Source organism: Benincasa hispida, chromosome 1, assembly GCF_027475165.1.
Source record: "Benincasa hispida cultivar pf3 chromosome 1, pf3_genome.v1.1, whole genome shotgun sequence".
Classification (NCBI taxonomy): domain Eukaryota; kingdom Viridiplantae; phylum Streptophyta; class Magnoliopsida; order Cucurbitales; family Cucurbitaceae; genus Benincasa; species Benincasa hispida.
The window spans coordinates 4,044,000-4,064,072 of NC_143478.1; the positions used below are offsets into that span (position 1 = coordinate 4,044,000).

At 29.7% G+C, this 20,073-nt stretch overlaps 1 protein-coding gene across 1 annotated transcript; it reads right to left on the minus strand.

The window, feature by feature from the left end:
* Positions 1-9,520: 9,520 nt before the first annotated feature.
* Positions 9,521-16,924, minus strand: DET1 (light-mediated development protein 1 / deetiolated1 (DET1)). Its single transcript, XM_039046000.2, has 11 exons — positions 16,540-16,924; positions 16,005-16,435; positions 15,666-15,894; positions 14,618-14,779; positions 14,423-14,491; positions 14,185-14,241; positions 13,424-13,504; positions 13,176-13,340; positions 12,978-13,073; positions 11,826-11,925; positions 9,521-9,928 (listed from the first exon to the last, which is right to left on the minus strand). Exons 1-11 carry the CDS (start codon positions 16,609-16,611, stop codon positions 9,789-9,791), a joined length of 1,602 nt encoding a protein of 533 aa, XP_038901928.1. The 5' UTR covers positions 16,612-16,924; the 3' UTR covers positions 9,521-9,788.
* Between the last annotated feature and the right edge of the window lie 3,149 nt (positions 16,925-20,073).

Below are 20,073 nucleotides of genomic sequence, written 5' to 3' on the forward strand. Positions count from 1 at the left end.
AACAAACCAACGCTTACCACTATGAGTTAAGACTTTAGACGAACCTCAAACATCAGTATGAATTAAGGAAAAAGGTGATGAAGCCTTGTACGATTTAGGAAAATAGGTGGATCGATGATGTTTGGCAAAAATACAACTTTCACATTGAAAAACTGAACAAATCAAATCCTTTAAATAAATAAAAAAATAGATACTTTAAATAAAAGAAATTTGGATGCCCTAATCTACGATGCCAAAGCATGATAGTTTTTTTAATAGAAGGAGAACAAACACTACTCAAGCCTTGAACTTTTTTATGACTAGCAGAAACTTCATCAAAGTAATAGAGACCATCAATCATCCTAGCACGTCTAATCGTCCCCCCTGATTCCTAATCCTAAAAGATACAATGAGTTTCATAAAAGAGAACACGGTAGTTAGCATCCTTAGGGAGTTTACTAACAGACAACAAGTTACCGGCTAATTTTGGAACATGAAGAACATAACGTAATATAAGTTTTGTAGTCAAAGGAATAGTTCCTTTTCCTGCAATAGAGGTGAAGCTACCATCGGCAATGCGAATTTTTCATTGCAATACACAGGAGAATATGATTCAAATAAACAAGAAGAACTGGTCATTTGATCAAAAGCTCCAGAGTCTATAATCCATGGAGATGAATTAAGGCAAGAGAGAGCTTGAGGACAAGTACCTGCTTGTGCCAATAAAATACTAGGATTACCAGATGATGAATTGGTCTGTAGCAGCTTCAGAATTTGATCAATTTGCTCTTTGTTAAACGGGCTGGAATTAATAACATTAGCATTAAAGGCATGTTGCTTAGAACTTTTCCAATTCGTAGGTTTTCCATGAAGTTTCCAACAAGTTTCACATGTATGTCGAGGTTTATTACAATGGTTGCAAACTCGAATGATGGGTACCTTAGTGTCCGACATATTGTTGAAAAAAGGAAACCTAGAATACAAAATCAGTATATCTGGGGAAAAAAACAACACAAAGGTTTAAATGAACCAGTAACTAAGAAAATTATAGCTGCCAGACAGCGGCAACCGGTCAGCAGAAGACTAGGTATTTTTTCTAGGTTTCAAAAAGAAAAAAAAATAGGTTTTTTTTTTGTTTTTAGGGTTTCAAAAGTTTTGTTGCTCTGATACCATGCTAAAAACCATTATTCTTTTCTCTTATTAATCTTAGAAGGAAAGAGTTTCTTAAATAGAAGAAATACCCAATTATAAATAGGGAAAGAATAAAATAATTACAAATAAGGAAAGAATAAAATATAGCAAATATAATACAATAAGTACAATATAACATTTCACAATAAAGGAAATAATGAACACATAACTTCTCCACATCCTCCCTTAGAAGAAATTAAATTTCAAAATAATAATGATCAAAAAGTAATAGCTTCAGCTTTCAAGATAATAAATGTACCTGAAATTGGAACAAAAGTACCAATATTAAAAGATATTAAAAATATACAATTACAGAATCATTATTATAATAAATTTTACATAAAATATCCAACCAAAAGAATAGAATCCAAACTTGAATCTCAACATTACCCCATAAAATCACAATCTCAGCTAATCGATAAGAAAAAACTATTATTTAAACCTTTTGAAATATCAGATAAAGATTTAAAATTAATTAATATTTCAAGTAAAGAATCTAATAATATTTTAGACAAAATTAATCTTCAATTACAAAACCTGAATTTAAATTCTACAAAAGAATTTAACACATCAACCTCAACATAAAAAATTAATACTATAAATGAAACTTCTGGTAAAAATCATTCTGACATACATGAAATAAAAGACAATCTTGATGACTTACATAAATTAGAAGACAGTTTTGAAAATAACTTGGAAGAACAATTTCATAACCTCACTCTTCAGGAGATAACAAATTCTAGGTATCCAAAATTTAGAAACTATTATTCCAGACCATCTCTCCCTGACATGCAATACGAAGAGAGACATCAATTAATCCAAGACTCAATATACAAGAAATGACATCTATGAATGGAATATAGATGGCATGACTGAACATCAAATTCTAAATTTAATGCATGAAATGACCTTAGCCACTACTTATAAAATACACCAAAATACAGACCACCAAATTGCTCAAATGCTAATTTCCGATTTCACTGGAAATTTAAAAGGATGGTGGGATAATTGTGTATCTTCAAGTGAGAAAACAAGAATACTAACGGCCATTAAAGTTGAACCAAGTGGTTCAGGAATAAGTCAAACACAAGATGTCGTTGCAACTTTGATTTATATTATTACCAAAAACTTTATAGGAGAACCCGTTCAATTCCAAGAACGAAGTTCTGAAATTCTTTCCAACCTTACCTGTCCAAAACTTCAATTTTAGATAGTATAAAGATGTTTTCTTGAGCAAAGTCTACACCCGCACAGATTGCAATAATCAATTTTGGAAAGAAAGATTCCTCTCAGGATTGCCAAAATTATTTTTTGAAAAAGTGCGCCAAACAATAAGACAAACTTATCACGGTACAATTTCTTTTAATAATCTAACCTACAGTGAATTAATTAACTTTATAAACAATGAAGGTTTAGCTTTATGCACAGACCTTAAATTGAGAGCAAAAATGAAAAATAAATTTCTTAAGCAAAAACAGGAACTTAGGTCTTTTTGTCTTCAATATGGTTATGCATATTATGAGAAAATACAAGCTCCCTCGCCACGAAAACAACCCAAGCAATTTTTAAAAAAAAATTTACAGAAAGCCATATAGAACCCAAGGATATTTTCAAAATAACCAAAACAAACAAACTTATAAATCAAAACAAAAAAAAAAGATTTAAAAATTATAAAACTACTAAAAGAAAAGAAATTACTTGTTATAAATGTAGACAAAAGGGACACATAGTTCCTAATTGTCCTATGAAAGGAAAAATTAATAGTTTAGAAATAGATAAAGATTTAAAAATTCAATTATTAAATTTGTTAACACATTCAGACTCCTCCTCATCGGATGACAATGAAGAATCCTCATATGATCAAATTTTTTAAATCCAAAAAAATACTGATAATTTTGATTCTGAAATATCAATATCCTCTAGTGATAATCAAATTGAGACATGTACATGCAAGAAAACTATAAATGTTATTTCAAGAGACCAAGAGATTCTTTTTGAAGTCATTCGCCAAATTGAAAACCCCAAAATTAAAAGAGAATATTTTGAAAAACTTAAAGATCTTATTATAGAAGAACCTCAACAATAAAGTTTCCTACATTACAATCTTAAAGATAATTTCTCGTTTCGAACCTAATACCTCATTCGAGAATTTCTTCAAGGCAAGACTAAAGGAGAGAAAGAGAGAAAGAAAAGAACAAATGAATTCTACTTGCAAGAAAGAAGAAAAGCATGATCATGATCAAGAACAACAACAACGATCAACGCCTCCACAAACCAAAGCCTCGTACTCTCTGGTGTTTCAATTTCTCAAAGGAGAATCATCACCATTAATGGAGGATCGAAAAGGGAAAACTCCTCAAGCAATGTCGTTATCAAATAAATTTCAAATTTTGGGATCTTCCATCCCTTCAAGGCCTTCTGCCTTAACAATCAACTCTTCCCCTATCAAAATTGAGGAGTCATGCATTTCTTCAACCACTTACATCTAAGCTATTACAAACTCAAACTCTCCAAATTCAGAAATTATACCCTCAAACAAAACTTTTAATTATCGATCATCTTCATCTATTTCTTACCATAATAAAACCCAGACCTCTATTACAACTCTTGAGCCAGAATTCGTAAGTAAATCTATGCTTAAAACAATTCAAAAAATATTTTTGTCAAATTTTCATTTTACTTCAAACCATCCACAAAAAACTTGTTTATTCTATGAATTTATTCTTGTTGATACCGACTCAATTGAAATCATCCATAATAAGAATAAAGACGACCCCAATAGAAGTGCCTTTTCAAAAATTAGAATTCTTCGTATTCTAACTCTAACAAAATGAAATCAAAGTATTAATACCGAAAAAAGATTTTCTCATCAATTTTCTCGACAAACTTATTCATACATTGATTATCAAAATGTTGGGTACAATATATTTTGGTTAAACAATTTTAATCATTCTTGATTCATAATGTTTGACAAAACATGTATTCAAAATTTTCCATTATGGTTTAATGATTGGTGTGATATATTTAGCCATAATGAGGCTATACTATCATACCCAATTCCTGAAAGTTTTAAATACGTTTCAAATAATATTTTCTCAAATTCTTTTGACTTAACTCTACGTTTTTCAAATTACTTTCATCTAGCATGGATCTTTTGCTGGAATTATTCAGTTACAGAATCAAATGGCATCTCCCACCTATCTCGATCATATCGAGTCAAGTGATGGGACAAATTCAACATTGTTGCTTCAAAAAAATGTGGTTTTCCATCTATCCCCACAACATGAAGCCAAACCTACAAAAGAATCAACAATTTTTTACTCAAAAATCAAGACAGACCATATATAACTATAATTTTAATTCTCTCATTTATATAATGTTTATATTGTATCAAATACAATATAACATATAGTTTTAATTCTCTCAATAATGCATGATGTTTAATATAAATCACATTTATACTAAATTCAATTACATGAATCTCATTTATATAATTAGTATTTAAATCATATTCAAATATTTAATCTCTCTTTAAATAAACGTTATATTATAATATATTGAATACATTATATTGATTATTCATATATAATTAGTTTAGATTAATTATGTCACATATAATTAAATTCCTTTAACTTAAGGCTTGCATGCAGTTTTGAATTTTGAATTATAATTTCTAATTTCATTTAATTATAATTTTTATAAAAGAAATGAAAGAAATTAAAACCAATTATTGCATGTTAAAGTATACTTAGGTAAATTATAACAATTATAAAAAAACCTAAAGTAGTGACATGCTTCATGCAATTTCATTTCATTACTTAACATACATGACACTTATATGCTAAAATAATGAAATAATTAATAACATACATACATCCATACATTCAATTATATATTATAACACTTATAATATAAATGATGCATGACTATGTTATTAATGCATGCAAATGTATATTATAACATTTATATTATATGATGCATGAGCATGCTATAAAATTAAATCATGTAACTATATATTATAACATTTATAATATAAATGATGCATGAATAATGCATAACCTATGATGTGATTTTACTATATGGCATACATTATGACATATAAATATATAAATTAAACCATACATCATATGCATAATTTAAAACAATTATTGATTTGGATTGGACTCCTAAATTAATATAACAATTATATTGATTTAGTTAATAAAAAAATTGCCAACTATTACAAATTAATAGCCAACTGGTTCAAAATAGGTGAATTGGGTCTTGAACCGCCCGAACCGGATTGCCCAACACTCAAACCAGTCCCGAACCACTTGAACCAAGTGAACCGGATGCGAACCAGCTTCAACTCGAACCGAACTGCGTGCATACCGAAAAAACTTTTCTGTCTCGAAGCGTTACAACGCTACGAAAAATTCTTCCGTTCATTGATTGTCCTCCGATTTTGGCCTCGTTTTCTCCAGAAATCCACCGAAAAATTCATGAACAACTCAAGATTAAAGAATTACATACTCTATCACAATTAATGCCCAAAAACGAAGGGCTCTTACAAACCAAAATTTGTAAAATTAAAGCGATAAATCTAAGGTCCAATCCCATAAACATCCAAAATTTGAAAATATTCATAATCATTTATCTTATGAAAACATATAGAATATAACCCATCAATAGATCTGTAAAATCAATGCTCTAATACATTTGAAGGAATTGTGAAGTTCAGCAGCGGAAGTGGAGATCGTCCCAATTTAAATTTTTACAAGACAATAAAATTACTAAATACAATTTATGCAATTAATATTTAATTTATAACATGCAAGAAAGAAGGAGGAAAAAATCTTAACCTTGAAGATATCGAAACCATCTTCACGAATTTGCTCCTCTTCGATCACGAACGATTACGATCCAAGGAACAGTAAATCCAAGGGGCACCACCACAATAATTACCTTTGTATTCTCTTGGGATGAGAATTTCTTAGGTGTGGACTCTGAGATTCTGGAATGGAGGGAGAGAAAGAAATTAGTGTAATCTTTTTTCTTTTCTTTTCTTTTTTTTTTTTTTTTGAAAAATTACAGAGAGTTTTATTTTTTCTCTATATCAACCCAAAAGAGAAGAAGAAGAGAAAAAAGAAACTTTCTGCAAAACCACCACGTTAGTTATTGAGAGAATTAAGGGGAGGGTCCCTTTAATTTTGAAATTTGAAAATTTAATTAAAATTAATTTAATTTAAATAATATATATATATATATATATATATATATAATAACTAACTTATTATATGTGTATATAACTATATGTTATATCATATATAACACGTAACCTTTTATATTGTATCAAAAATAACTTATAGTTTTAATTCTCTCAATAATGCATGGTATTTAATATAAATCATATTTATACTAAATTCAATTATATGAATCTCATTCAGTATTTGAATCATATCCAAATATTTAATTCATCTTTAAATAAAGTTTATATTATAATGTCATGAATACATTATATTAATTATATCATATATAATTAATTTAAATTAATTATAACTAACGGTCACTCCACTAAAGACCGACAGCTGCACTCTTCGAGCTACAAATATATTTATGTGCCTATTGAATATAACCAGTCAACAATGCATAACCCTTCACAAATTGCTCGTAAGTACAGCTCGGCCAAAATTACTGTTTTTCCCTTGTATTTACATCTAATTCTTTAAGTACCACTGATCTCTCTAATGAATAATAAGACATACTCCAACTATGACCAAACCTCTATCGAACCAAGAGAGTGTGTGGCACCACTTTGTTCAAGCCCCGAAACCAACACTTAAGGGAACAATTTATCTACTTACCCAAACATTAAGGAATGAGTGAATTTCGTCTTGTGGGACTATGTTCCCAGCTCCTCGATTAGACGAATCCTCAAAGTGGTAGACTTATTGAGTCGGCGATCTGACCACTCTCACCCATACAAATCAAAGGATTGTTTTCATAGGTAGAAGTTCACGACTCACTCAGGATTCAGGTCATGTCACCTATGGTTATCCTGGTGAAATGTAAGTCTCTATTATAAACAGTGTTATATAATGAGACTAGTCATTTCGTGATCTGGTCTTATACAAACCCCTTTGTATAGAATACCATGCTCACATGTTTTCACATGAATGATTAGGATTATATCATTTGTAACACTTTACAACAATTGTAACATCTACAAACGAGTCGTATTCGTAGTGTCACAAGGATAAGGTACCCAACCTTATTCATCTACTACAGACCATTTAGGTTATCACTTAAACATGATCCACCTATATGTCTCTACATACATGTTTAAGCTACAGAAGATAACCTTGGATGTTAGTTTGTTGGTTTGTGGGTTAATGCTACTAAATGTCAAATAAAACATCTCATATTTTATTAAATAAATAATATGTTTATACATTATAATTACAAACTATAGGACTCACGAGATTTAGGGCATCTACTCCAACACTAATATCCCCTATTTGCCAAATGGCTTATAATTTTAGGTTTACCTCTTTCTTTGTTTAATTGTCAATGTTTTGAGAACTTTTTCAAAATATTAGTCAAATTTTGAAAGCTAGGGGTATTTTTTTTCTCAATTATACAAAATACCACTAAACTCTGTATTTTGGGTAAAAAAAATCATTTAACTTTCAAAAGTTTCTCTTTAAACTTCCAAAATGAGTTCAAAAACACCCTTACAATTGGTTTTGGATGGAAATCGTTAGTGTTTTGTGCAAAAAAAAAAAAAAATACTCCTACTTTCAAAAGTTTAAAAAATATCCTTAAACTTTAAAAAAGTTAAAAAATACTCAGACTGTCATATGAACAAAAATCCTCAATATTGTCTTACTTCTCTATTTATCTTTTTTCTCCAATCCCTTTTTCAATACCCTCTTACTCCCTCTTTTGTAAACATTTATCAATAAAAAAACAAATAAGTAAATAAATAAAATTGCATACTTCTATTCATGTGTATGAACTACAATAAGGAAAAAAAGAATAAAGAAAGTATCAAAAGATTTTAGGACTTAAATGTTTTAACAAAGTTGTGCTTAGTAGTTGAATGTCTGTTAATAGCCAAATACTTTATTATTATTATTATTATTATTATTTATAGTTTTTGTTTATCTTAAGGAGAGATTTTGACTTTGGAATTTTCTAGAGTCTTATGACTTTTAATATTTTGGTTACTAAGAAAATTGGTGTAAACTAAGAATTAAAAAATTAAAAAAAATATATCTATATGAAAAAAAATGAAGATATCTCTATAATTTATTTTAAAATTTGATTTTTTGAACTTAAAAAACTTCAAACAAATCTTTTACCATATCAACGGTATGAACATTTTTTTTTATTTCTTTTTAATTTTAAAATTATTTTACAATAACATATTAGCGATTTTTGTTCATATATTAACAATGTAGGTACTTTTTAACTTTTTTTTTTAGAGTTAAAGAAATTTTTGAAACATTTGAAAGTTTAGGGATATCTTTGAAATATAACTTTAATAGTTTTCATTCAAAACTAACGACAAAAATATTTTGAATTATTTTTTAAAAAATTTAAGAATATTTTTAAAACTTTTCAACGATATAAAGTATTAAATTCAGAGTCATTTTCTCTTTATCATTTAGCCCTTAAAAGAGAGAAGAAGAAAGAAGAAAAAAAAAAAAAAAACAGTAGTGATACTGGGCCTCAATTTTAAGATAAGGTTTTGATCCTTTAAATTATTCAGCCAGGCGGACGGCGTTTGTCTTTCATTGAATGATGCGTACTCTTTTTTGACACAATAGTGATTGATGTGCTCTCTAATACAGTGATTAGTTTTATTTTCCCTACATCCTTTTTATATTTATACTTTTGATGGATTTGACTTCGGACAGAAAATTCGTGACCATCCAGTAATTGAAAGTCCCGACAGATTTGATGGCTACGACGTGAGATGAGAATAACAATCCAAGATTTAATTTAGAATGTTGATTCTTTCCAAGTAAATTTGAAAGAATGGCTTCATTTTCATGATATAAATAATTCTCAAATATAATATCGAATTATAAGTTCAATATTTGAACTTTCGGACAAGCTATCAACCTTTTAATAATAGTAATTAACAATTCGATGGAAGATAATTTAGAGACCAAACTGATTGTTTAATATAATTATAAGTGCCATTACTTTTAGCTTCAATAACAGTAATAAAACCATGTTACTTGAGTGTGATTATAATCAATTCAAATATTAAGTTCAATTAGAACTATCAACTCCCATGTCAATAAAATTGCTTCTTCGTAATATATTAACAAAATTATACCAAACCAATTACCCATTATTGTTTTTCCTCTAAACCGAGTTTTATTCAAAATAATAATAATAATAAAATACAGAACAATAGCCTTCATTTGGGAGCAAAAAGATAATGGGGAAGGACCAAAAGTGTACAGTTTGGGGACAATTGGCATGCCAGAGAGGCCTGAATAATCAACACTCAGTTTCAAAAATTAAAACCTGAAAAAGCCGCAACACAATAGTAACTAGGAAAATATATATTGTTTTTATGTACATTTTTGGTGTTGAAAAATGATATATTTTTTTTTTAATTATTATCTCCGGAAGTGAATATTGACAACAGAAGGATGCAAGTATGTTGTCTGTTGGATGGAGAGAGCTAATGGCAAAAATGGATGAAAAAGAAAAGACGATATCCCTTTTGTTCGTCCATCTGTTATCCCACCTTCCGGACCTATTCCAACAAACCCAACCTTCGTTAGCTACAATTTTATTTCTTTCCTTCAAATGAACATTTTAAAATCTAATTTGACCTTTATATCTTCTCTCTCTCTCTCTCTTTTAAAAAAAAAAAATTATAAAGAGAATTGATTTCAACTAGTTCTCTAGATTGTAATAGTACAATTTAATTTTCTTGACCATTTCTTTTGTTTTTTAAAGGAACATATTCTAAAACTCATTAGCGCACTTTCAGAATTCACATTGTAAAATGTCTTCATTGTCAGCATTTACACCAGTGCTATAATTTTTTTATATAGATAAAAATAAATAAATAAATAAACTTTTTTCTTTTGGTTTATTTTGGTACTTTTGCTTTTTATTGTTATATAAAACTATCTTTGTTTTTTTTTTTTTTTTTTTTTTTGAAAGAATATTTTGTTTTTGTTTATAAAAATTTAAAGAATGAGAGAAGGAAGAATAATATAAAAACAAGTTTTAGAGGAAAAAGATAAGTAAGCGAACCTAAGACAAAATATTGAGATGCTAATCAGAGAGCAGAATAGAAGGTGAAGGTAGTTTCAAGAAAAAGAAAACGATTTGGAAATAGAATCAATGTCAGAGAGAGAAATTTAGAGCGAGAGATCAATTAATAAGTATAGTAACACAATTTCTTCTCAAAGTATATATATATATATATATATATATATATATATATAATTATATATAATTTTAGAGAGAAGCGGAGATCAAAAAGTTTATGAAAATGAATAGTTTCATAGAGAAAAAAAATGAGAGCAAGATAAGTCGGGGAAAACGGGAGAAAATAGAAAATTGCAACAGGAAGAAGAAAAACAATAAATATAAATTTATGAAACAATTTGGAAAATAAATAAATAAAAGGAAAACCTTTTACTCTGAAAGAGAGTACCTTTTTCTATGAAAGAGAGTATAAAAGGGGGCAATATAGAACACCTTTTTCTCTGAAACCGACTCTATAAAAGGCTTTTCAGAATTAAATTATATTTTAAAGGAATTATTATTATTATTATTATTTTCTGAAATGGAAACCAAAATTTTCATTGTATTTTTAAAAAGAAATTGTTTGCTTATTATCCAAACATGAAAACTAAAAGATAAAAAATACAAAGTTATCATCTGAAACAATTACGCGGCAGCTAATTTAGTGGCATGCCTTTCTCAAATATGTTGAAGGAAAAAAAGGTTGGGAAAACATCAATTTTGAGCATACATGCTGAACTTTCAATTTCATCCATTTTGATCTTAAATGAAATTTATATAAGTGTTTGCATTTTAAATCTCAGTTTCAATTATAACTAATTCAACTACTTAATTTAACAAAATAAAATAATAATGGACTGTTTTTAAGTATAGAAAAATGAACCAAAATATTTACAAATATAGCAAAATTTCATTATCTATCTACGATAACTACTATCTATATCTACAATAACAACTATCTATGTCATGCTATCACAATCTATCGCAGATAAATTGTGATAGTAGTCTATCGCTAAAAAACAATAAAATTTTGCTATATTTGTAAGTATTTTAAATAATTTTATCATTTAAAATAATTTTCCCACAAATTAACTATTGCATAACAATTTCAAAATCTATATGTTCTATATTTTCATTAAATGAATAAAAAGAACTTTTACAGCGATACTTGAGGTGAAAACCTATTAAATGGTTAAAATTGTACCACATTTTAAAGTTTAAAATTAAAATTGCAACGTCTATGTAAATTTAAACTTGACGAAATTAAAAGTTCAAAGTCCAAATTGATTTTTCTTTTAAAAAAACGTTTCAGTTAAAACCATACGTTGGAGGCAACAAAAAATTGAATGGAAGCAAAGGGCGAAGACATGCAATAGGAGTAAAAATGTTACCTGATTTAATTTTGAATCTGAGGGAATAAGGTGGCCGTCTTAAAATAAATTTTATAGGATGATCCGTTGACTGTCTGTGCCGGTCGGTTGCGGATATCAGCTGTAAACTCATAAAATTTCGTGTTAAATGCTGACAACATTTTCAAAATCCCCTTACTTCCTCCTAAACAAAATCCACCACGCATAACTTTCCACATCAACGTTTGCTCCCATAAAACAAAGTAAATAAGTACATGAATAAATAACCGAAAAACACTTTCCACATCAACCCAACCATGGCACTGACTTGCGAATCCAGCTCAATCTTACTTTGATAGAAAGATAGAAAGACACCTTTTTAATTATAAATAAATATGTGGTTCAAAGGATTACATGTAAACAAATTTGTAAATATTGATTATAAATGAGCCATACACATACAGTACTTTCATAAATAAATAAATAAAAAATCATTGTTAATGACCACCCCCATTAAGATTTTTTTTTTTTTTTTTTTTTTTTTTTAATATCGGTGAGTATCCGAACTAGCTTTATGTGCACTTCAACTAATCTCACGGGATGGCCACCATAAATTGAACTCATGGCCTTTTAGCCCTTTATCAATGTGAATGTTCCCTTATTTACCATTAGGCCAACCTATGATAGTTCACCCTGGTAAGATGTTCTCAAAGCCATTAGAGGGTGTCGAGAGTTTGAACAATGTGGGAACTATGTCTATCAATAAGTCGACAACCATTGAGAATGAAGATTGTAATCCGACGAATTCTATCATATCTACAATTTTAGGGGTTTTTGACCTCCTAACTTCAAGTCGGTGGAGCGGGCCACTCCATGTTCGAGGTTCTAAATCTAATTAAAATAGTTGGTGTTTTCAACTATCATAACATATAATTAACTAAAGTATTACTATTTCAAATCCCTTTTTGTTACTTTGTTACAATGTTTACTATTTCCTACCCAGACTAAATAGTCTGCACCCCAAACAGACTATTATAACCTACCAATCCTTACTATAATAACCAACTCAAAGCTCTAAACCCCCCTTAAAAGGCTAGCAAATAGTCTTTATACATACCAATTCAGATAGAAACAGAGGTACTTAAACATTAGGTAGAAAAAAAAACTGAAAAAAGAACACGTTTAAATGCATACCTTTTCATCATAACGAAAAAGAGATAAGTCAAAGTAGGGAGATGGGCTCTGTGATTGGCAATTGAACGGCAAAGATACCAGCATCTTCTTCACAAACTGGGAAAGTTGAGTCAATTTAATGAGATTTAGTGAAAATAACATATGGAAGGCAACGGATACCCACAAAAAAAAAAAAATGGTGTCAATAAGGTTCACCACCTGTGAGTAGCTGGCTGCTTTATTTTTCAAGCTTCTTAGTTGTTCTTGAGCATGAATGTTATTGGAGTGCGAGGATATGAAATTCATGCACAGTGAATTTCTTGATGCTGCATGGAAGTGATTACAAAAACGCTCGAATAGAAGGTAAAGGTCGTCTGCTGAATTCTAGAGGAAGTATGATAAGAATTAGAAATGACGGGGAAAGTTAATTGAAAAAGTATGAAAATAGCTGGGAAACAAACACGCACCTGATAAAAAGCAACAATTTCAGTGGTCTCCATGTCATATACAGCAAAAAATGCCCGGTGGTGATCAGCCATTCGTGAAACCTAAATGTAAAGGTAAAATGTAATCGCTGTGAATTTCCAAGAAAGGTCGCTATGCTAATCACAACTGAGGGAAACACGAGGGTTATTTCACCGATAAAAGCTATATAAAAGAATTCAGAACGCCAGTATGCTTTAAGGGCTTCTATAGCTGGAACATCTTAGAACATTGTAGACTGAAGCAATAACCTTTGTCTCACGAGTTTGGGAAGTCCAAGCTCAAAGTAAAAGAACGAATTCAAAAAACTTGAGTTTGTATATCCTCTATTTTCATTCGTGGATTTGAGATTTGAGAATTTAATGTGCGACTTGAGAGATAAGATTCAACAATTTAAATTCATATGGAAATTAACAAACTAGTAGTGTAAAGCCTATGACAAATAAACTCAAATATGACTTTGAATTCCAAGCTAAACAAACCTAACATGGGAGCCAAACGCCTTTCAAAATATTTGGTTCATAGGCACGTTGTCATTCTCATAAAATTGATAATCACTTGCTGGTGTGACTTATGAAGTAAGTCTACTTATATGGGATTCTTTAAAGTTGTCTTTGTTGCAATGGTTCAATTTGGATAATAACAGCTTTTTAATATTTTGGTTTGCCCAGAGCCAGTCTTGGAAAGAGAAAGATAGTAGGATAGTAGTTTGAAATGGAGACTGACAGAGAAGGAAAGCGCTCACCCCTCCATCCACACTCCCAAGCTTGAGCAGCAAGTGTTGCCGGTCCAAGAATTGTACCTGGTCAGGAGTTCTGTAAACAACTAGTAACACATCATGTGTGCATAGAACATGAAATAATGATTGAAGGAAAGGATAATGATATGCAATTCAATTCAATCTTTGCTCAGTATACACAACAAAACACAAACAAAAACAAACAAACAACAGATTGTATGTCAACAAAAAGTAAAGAATCTACCTTCCAAATAATCAAGTCGACATAGTCTTGAAAATGAAAGTAGAAACTCTTCGTCAAACACTGAACCCTCTGTAAAAAGAAACAAAGTAACTAAACAAATGAATGCCTGAACAAACGATTCCAATCATACATAAAATACGAAGAAATTCAAGACAGAGACGGCTGAACTGGGATTAGAAGTCACATATAACCAACCAAGCGATGATCTGATTCTTCATTCCATATTCTGCGGAATATAAACGATAGCAAGCGTTGTTTGAGACCACTCAGAAAAGAATTGTCAGTGTTGGGCGGGTTATGATGGAAACCATTCTCAACATTACCCGCAAGCAATCTTCTTTCAGGTACCCCCACACACTGTCATTAATAAGTTGAAAATTCATAGGTAATTGTTCCATGGATGGAATGTAGGGTCAAAAAACATACACACATCAAGGGCAGTGTGCACCCAGTTAATGGAGCCATTGAGTCGTAGGCATAAATTACCATGAATATCAGGTCAAAAGAAGAAGGAAAAATAAAAAAGCAAAGATATTAAAAAGCAGTCGAACATGCACAATTCAGAACATAGATGTGCAGGAAAATTACAGAAGTGAAGAAACAGTTGAGATGAAAATTTGACAGAAAAAACAGTATTCATACACCAAAAAAAAAAAAAAAAAAAAAAAAAAATGAAGAAGGAACGAAAAAAAAGATGCTAATAACAGACGCATGAAGGATGACAGTTAAACAGATCATCATTATTTTTTATCTAGTCAAAGAATAGGCTCAAATAAACATAGCAGTTCTTATCAAGCGTTGTGTTCTACTGAAATTTCAACCCCTACACAACCGGAGGAAGCATGAACCAGAATGCAACTACGTAATTTAACTCGCCTGAGCACTAGAAATAGAGTAGTTCATCATCTTCGGAATAAAAATAGGGCAAAGAGACTAAAAAGCAGCCAAACATGCACAATTCAGAATAGATATATGGAGTGCATAGAGGAAGACAGATTTTCAGCGCCTCCACAAAGTTGCAAAGTGTCAAAGGAACAGATCAATGAGAAGAAAATTTGACCAACAGAATTAATCTACGGAAACGAGTACTACTTGAAGAAAGGTACCAAAATCATGAAGCATGAAGGAAGGATTACAGATTAAATGTTGTTTTTTATCTAGTCAAAAGATATGCTCATATAGTGATAGGTTTTTAAGAAGTAATCTGTACTACTAAAGAAGCATAAACCATAATGTTACTCGCCTGAGAGCTAGAATTGAGAAAAAGTTCATCATCATCACGACAAAAAGCGCCAATGGCTCGTACATCAACAAGGTGGCCGGAATCTCTAATTTGAAGAATGTGTACAATCTGGTAGCGTAGGGACACAATAGACAATAGATCATCGTAGAGGAAGACGCCCGTATTGTGAGCCAAATTCACAAAATCATTGACAAACACCTTCACGTCAAGAATTTCTCCATCCTCCAATCTATCACAGGTTTGGATGTTAGAACACACACAGCGCGAAGCTCCATAAAAAGCATATAAACGAATTACACAAAGAAAAAGAAAAACAAACAGCAAAATCATAGAGTTGACCTCAGTAGGTGAAACGTAATTTTCTCTATAGAAGGAACTCCCGGAACAGCACCACCAACGGCCGGAGCGTCTTGGATTTGAGCAGTAGAAGTAGCAAAAAGCCCAAATCGGTTACTCTCCATGTAAAGAAAGAAGTCCTTACAGATAAGCTCATTGCAGGAAGCAAGGGAGACGGAATAAATCAAGTTGAAGAAGCTCTCAAACTTCTGAGCAGTGGAAGGAAGTTCCTGAAACGTATCGATTTCATCTCCTTTGTAAGAAAACGAAAGCCATTTCGGACGGTAAACAATCAAATCCCGATGATTCCTGCTGAATGTAATTAGGTATTGACCGTCAACGGTGAACTTGCGAAAGGAATGGTCCGGACATTCAACGTCGTAAACAGTATGATTCGGAACTATGTTCTCATAGAATCGCCTAACAAAATGAAACTATAGAACAAAGCCGCAAACATTAAGCAGAATGCGAATCAGCCAAAACACAAACAGAATCGAAAAAGAAAACGAAAAAACATATGAACAATCTTAATTCTTACAGTGGTTCCAGGAGGAGGAGTGGCGATTTGGCGATCGAAGATCCTAGCAGCCACATTGTTGCTTCTATACATTCCTTTGTTGGAATAAAGGTCAGATTGAAGAGAAACTCTTGTGGATTTTCATGCGGAATCCGACGGAGGAGAAATGCGGGGGCGAGGGTTTAGAGTCGCAAAAGAGAGGAATGGAATCAGTTAAGGGAAAGCCAAGGTTTAAGGGCTTTATATTCACAACCAGCCTTTTTCTTTTCTCTCTCTCTTCTTCTTGTTCTTCGTTCTTTGCTTCTTCAGTTCTTCGCTTTTTCTTCCGTCTCTCTCTCTTTCAGCTTATCCACTATCCACGTGGGCTTCTTTTTACTACTGGCAAGGAGAGAAGCGATGACGCGTTGATGTTAAGCTCATTCAATTCTATATATATGTGCATATACATAACAAATTACTTGCACGCTATTTACTTTTTCTTCTTTTTACCACATCCTCTATCTTAAAATAGAAAAGTTAAGGTTAGTTATTATTGACCTGAGTTCACTTTTTATATCGAATTGTTTACCTTCGATTTTTAAAGAAAAAAGTTATGTTATTACCATTAAGCTAAATTTGTACTTGAGTTCTTAAATTTACGTGAATGAATATTTATGAAAAGATTAAAAAAATAAAAAATATATATATATTTAAATTAGTAAATTAACATTTTATGATTTTAAACATGTTAACGTGTCCATTATTTATATTATATCTACATTAGCAACATAAATATTTTTTTTAATGTTTTGTGGATTTTTCTATTATATAATGAAAATATCAATTTATGTCTCATGTTGTATTAAACTCATGACAACGTGAAAATATTGATATGTCAATAAAAATTTAATACTATGATCATATTTAAACAAGATCGTCGTTCAAATGATAAATGTCCTTTAAAAAGATGTATGAATCTACGTTTAAATTTCATTTTAGTCTCTAAACTTTAAGTTTGTTATGCTTTAATCTTAAATTTTTGTGGTTTAAATGATAAACGTCGTTAAAAAAAAGATGTATGTTAAATATAAGTTTGTTAATATCGTGTCTAAACTTTTAAAATTGGTCTACTTAGGCCTATGAACTTCCTTAAGAAAAAACGCTATTTTTGTCATTTTTATGTTACTTTTTAGGATTGGAACAAAAATTATATAAAAGGAAAATCAGAATAGGGCAAATGATACCAACAATTAAGTACTGGGAAACTATATATAATAATAATGATAGTTAATTTTCAAATTTATAAAGATAAATAGATAATGAGAAAATAGAAAAACAAGTCGCAACATTACTTTAATCATTGACGTTCTAAAATGTGTCAATCTTTTCATGTCTCCCTCTCCTAGGAAGGGACCTCATAGGGGAATTTGTAAAAGTGAAAAGACTTCAAGAATGAAAGGATCAATGGGCTATCTTTCATTTAATAATCATTTTGCTTTTTATAAATCAAATATATTTTCTTTTTACATATTTATTAAGTATAATATTTGAATTTTTAGTCAAATTTTAAAAACAAAAATAAATTTTTAAAAAACTATTTTTTTAATTCTTAAAATTTAGCTTTGGTTTTTTAACCATTTGAAAAAAATAAATTACAAAAGAAAAAATTTGAAGGTGTAAGTAGTGTTTATAGACTTAATTTTAAAAAACAAAATAGTTGTCAAACGAGGCCTTAGTTTTTTGCTCTCAAAATTAAACCTACAAACCTTCAATTTTCTTCATTTGTTATCTAGTTTTTACTAATAATTTAAAAATCAAGTCAAATTATAAAAACTAAAAAAAAATAGTTTTTAAAAGTTTGTTTTTGTTTTTAGAATTTGACTAAGAATTTAAGAAAGATACAAAATATTGTAAGAAATGAAAGGGAAGCAAACTTAATTTTAAAAGATAAAAAATAAAATAATTACCAAATAAGACTTAAACAATCGTTTGTAATTTAATTTAAAAGTAATCAAGTTTATACGCATGGACAATTTAGATCATTTCAAATAATAATAAAAAAGTATGGACAATTTAGATTATTTGCAGTTGATTCCAGCCGAACGCCTTGCTCATATCATATCCAATGATGAATGTCTAGTAGGAGGTATCATTGGTGTTTTTTTTTTCCCTTACTCTTTTTTATATTAGAATTACAATACCAACCGATTAAATATTCACATGTTAAATTACAAATTTGACATAAATACGTACTTGAACACATATAATTTCTAAATGTTAGAAAGTATCTTTTAGAGCATATTTGAAATACATTTTTCAAGTATTTAATTTAAAAAATAAATTATTTAAAAAAAATTAGAAAGTTTGATAATCACTCAAAATAAATTTTCAAGTACATTTTAATAAATTTTTATCAAAAATATTTAAATAAAAATGAGTTTTTTGAAAAACATTTTTATAGTTTTTGGCAATCCTATTTGTGTCAACCATCAAGATTTTAAATTTTAAAAAGTGTTGAATATGATTGTTCAATCTTGTAGTCTATAGTATTCAATAAGCCTCGAACTTTCAATTTTCTTTTTCTTGAACTTTCAGTTTTCTATCCAATAAGTTCTTAATCTATTTGACATTTTCCAAAACTCACAAATCTATTGAAGGACATCCACTATTAGATAAGACATCAAAGTTCAAAAATATATTAAACACTTTTAAGGGAGACCATTTTTAAAGTTTGAAGACTTAATAACAAATTAAAACTTCCGAATTCTTTTAAAGCTCAAGAAGTTACCAAACGTAAAATTAAAAACTTAGATCTTTATTTAATACTTCAGTTCATTGTCCTAATAGACACAAACATAACAAACTAAACTGCAATTTAACCAAATTAAAACCTTTAATATCTAAGAGAGGTTCTCTTCCTGGTGACTTGTTCGAACGTTTTATGTCCAATAACATAATCTTTGGCAATTGATTGTGGAATTGGTTTAACATTCAAAGATTATTACTAGTATTTAAAAAAAAAAAAAAAAAAACTTTAATCGAGAAACCAAATAAAAGATGTGGTAGGACAATGATGAAAAATAATTATCAAGACTTGAAATCTTCTCATCAGCCACCAGCCATAATATTCTTCACAATTAAAGATCCATTTACATCAGTGTAATCCATCTTGGTTCCAAAAGTTTATAATTTATCGTCTGAATGTGACATGCAATAGACTTCAATTACTTGAAAAAGGTCAAATATGAAAAACCCTATTTTCATACTTACCATTTTCCAATTTCTCTTCGCTGTTAAAAGAATAATTTAATTTAATAATTGTCAATCAATATATACTTCTCTATCATTCAATCTAAACATATCTCGATGAATAAAAGACAATAATACTATTCTAAAGGTCGATGGTTCAATTCCCACATCCTACAACCATTGAACTCAAAATATATGTACACATATATGCATTTATATTCTTCTTCATCACTAACTACCCTATTTCTTTCTCATATTTGTACCAACTTAAACTAAGACGAGGTAATCTCATGTGTCTAATCTAACCATATATATAAGTAGATTATA